The 2502-nt window shown below is 33.4% G+C and overlaps 1 protein-coding gene across 2 annotated transcripts in view; it reads right to left on the bottom strand.

Annotated features, from left to right (window-relative positions):
• Positions 1-2502, bottom strand: part of LOC111480518 (UPF0505 protein C16orf62 homolog) — an 18882-nt gene that overhangs the window by 12214 nt on the left and 4166 nt on the right. For both annotated transcript variants that reach the window (XR_002717849.1, XM_023125608.1), the window contains exon 6: positions 2247-2343. Coding sequence is in view for 1 of the 2 variants with exons in the window: in XM_023125608.1 (XP_022981376.1) it covers positions 2247-2343 (97 nt within the window). In the remaining variant the exon portion in view is untranslated. The remainder of the gene's footprint in view (positions 1-2246; positions 2344-2502) is intronic.

The raw sequence follows: 2502 nt of genomic DNA, 5'->3' as shown, positions 1-2502 counted from the left end.
GGGGGGGGGGGGGGGGGGGGGATAAGAAATTGATATGGAACATATAAAGCCACAAAAGAGGGCACCCTAAAGGGTGGGGCGAGAGAACCCCCTCCCAAGGAGGAACTAATACAAAAGAGCCTCACAGTTGCTAGTAACCATGAACTGGCTATAATTTGATTTGAGCATCACTACAAAGCCTGATAGCACAAAAAATGTATTATCCTTAGACTTTAGTTTTTACTAGTTTTGTGGCTTTATTGGTTACTTCCATGCATTTATTTGTGTTATTTGCAATATTCGAGCATTTGGAGCAAAATCGGAGCTTTTGGAGATACTGTGGTGAAAATAGAGCTAATTAGACATCATTTGAAGTAATCAAGTCACGAGAAGAAGTAATCGAGCCAAAAATCCAAGGGGACAACATTGAGACACTCCTAAATGCACCAAACAAGCCAAAACACATGTACCAAAGCGTTGAGATGCTCACAAGTAGTCATTCAAGCCAAAAGTCTAGCAATGCAAGTCATAGCATCAAGACGCTTTGAAAAACCATTCACATGTCCCCTCTGTCAAAATGCGTGTGAGAGTGCCGCTGTCCAGAGCATTGGGACACTACTTGGGATTGTCTCAACGCTCAACTTCCAAATTTGAAGATCGTGGTTTTTAATTTTTATAGGGCAGCATCAAGACGTTGTCCCTAGCATCCTGACGTTGTGGCAATATTTTCTAAAAATTCATCTTTTTAAGACTTGTTTTGGAGGAGCCAGCTTTGGGAGAACAAACCCTAATTCGAAAAGTGCATTGAGTGGGTAGTGAGAAGAGACTTTTGGGAGCAAGAGGAAGATATTTCAAAGCTTGTGATCATGGAGATTGCAACAACAAGGGAGATTTATACATAAACATAGTTTCTTTCTTTTTCCCTTTACTATGTGATTTCATTATGGTTTTGTATTTGAGTTTAGCAGTCATAATAGTGAACAGGAATAGATGCAGCTAGACTTTGCAATTTAATTAATTGAATGCTTTGATTTATTATCTTTCATTCTCTTCATGCTTTTATGTACTTAATGTCTATAATCTCTTGATCACAAATTGTTTGTCTTTTTTTATCAAAATTTACACTTGAAAATGGGATAGTCTATAAAAGACCTTAATTACATGACTAAAGGCATTTTTGACTAGTGAAAAATTAGGGCTCCTTTAGAGGTGGTTAGAATAAAAGCTCTAAATTCCTTGCATGTTAGTAAAAACTAAACGGTGATGTTGATTTTATAACACTGCATGAGAGTTAACTGTTCTTGTTAGAATCAGTAATGCATATTACTTCTTGACTGATGGAATGATTGCATGATAAGTCTTAGTTATTTTTTTAGTTAAATTGTGGGGCTAATACTTGAAGTCTATGCCCTAAGATATTTTTCTCCTCTCCCAACCTATATTTTCTTGTTATTGTCTTATTGAAGTTTTGAACTCATCATTCGATTTTGTTCTCTAAAATAAAATTGGGTGTTCATATTCAAAGTGCTTAATTGAACTAGAAAAACCAATCATATGAACGACACTCTAATACTCAATTCACTATATTAAAACTTAACTTGTGCGCTTGTGACATTGCATAAATCATACAATAAATGTGTACACTACTGACAAAAGAATAGTATAAATTCAAATTATTCTGAACCCAAATAAATAAATTAAAATCAGAGATGAACATCATCCAATATCAGATAAAATAATTAATTCATCCTATGTGTGAAGCACCAAGAAAAAAAAAAGGCCAATTCTACTTATCTATTTCAATAACATATCTTCAAAGATGTGAAGGACCAACTAGTAAGTATCCATTACTTCACCTTAATATTAATGTGTGAGAGTTTAATGGGTGGGGAGTGGAACTGAGCAAGTAAAATGCATCGTCTAATCATTCACTTCTATTTCTTTTTCATCTTTTTCTCTTAAAACGTTAATTTGCAAGTGAAATAGTAACAGAAAACTAGAACAAAAAAATGCAAAAACTGACCAAGTACTAGTCCATTTGCCATGGCCTACCAACCCACCCACTCTGCCTTCTTAAAAAAAAAAATCTGATCTGACAGAGCCCACATTCTATGGATCATTTACCCCATCAAATTGAATATATCCCATCTTCAAAATTTCCACTTTTCATAAAAGCAAAATGACATAATTATATATCTATCCAAAAATAAAAGAAACGGGAAACTTTGATAAGTTACAAATGAACCAACAAAAAGAAATGACATTACATGCGCGGAAGAAGTTCTTGAATGGCACCAACTTTGCAAAACCAGTTATAACATGTTTCCTTTGCGTTTTGGCAAATGTCCTTTATTTTGAAGTGTTCTGCATCAAAATTACAATAAAAAGAAAATCAAGCTGATTATATAGAAATTTTAAAAAATAAATAACAAACATTTTTCCTGGTGTCTCTTAATAAAACCATACTTAATTTTTTTTTTTTTTTTTTTTTTTTTTTTTTTTTTTTTTTTTTTTTTTTTTAAA

Source organism: Cucurbita maxima, unplaced genomic scaffold, assembly GCF_002738345.1.
Source record: "Cucurbita maxima cultivar Rimu unplaced genomic scaffold, Cmax_1.0 Cma_Scf00006, whole genome shotgun sequence".
Taxonomy (NCBI): domain Eukaryota; kingdom Viridiplantae; phylum Streptophyta; class Magnoliopsida; order Cucurbitales; family Cucurbitaceae; genus Cucurbita; species Cucurbita maxima.
This window is presented reverse-complemented; position numbering and strand designations above follow the sequence as displayed.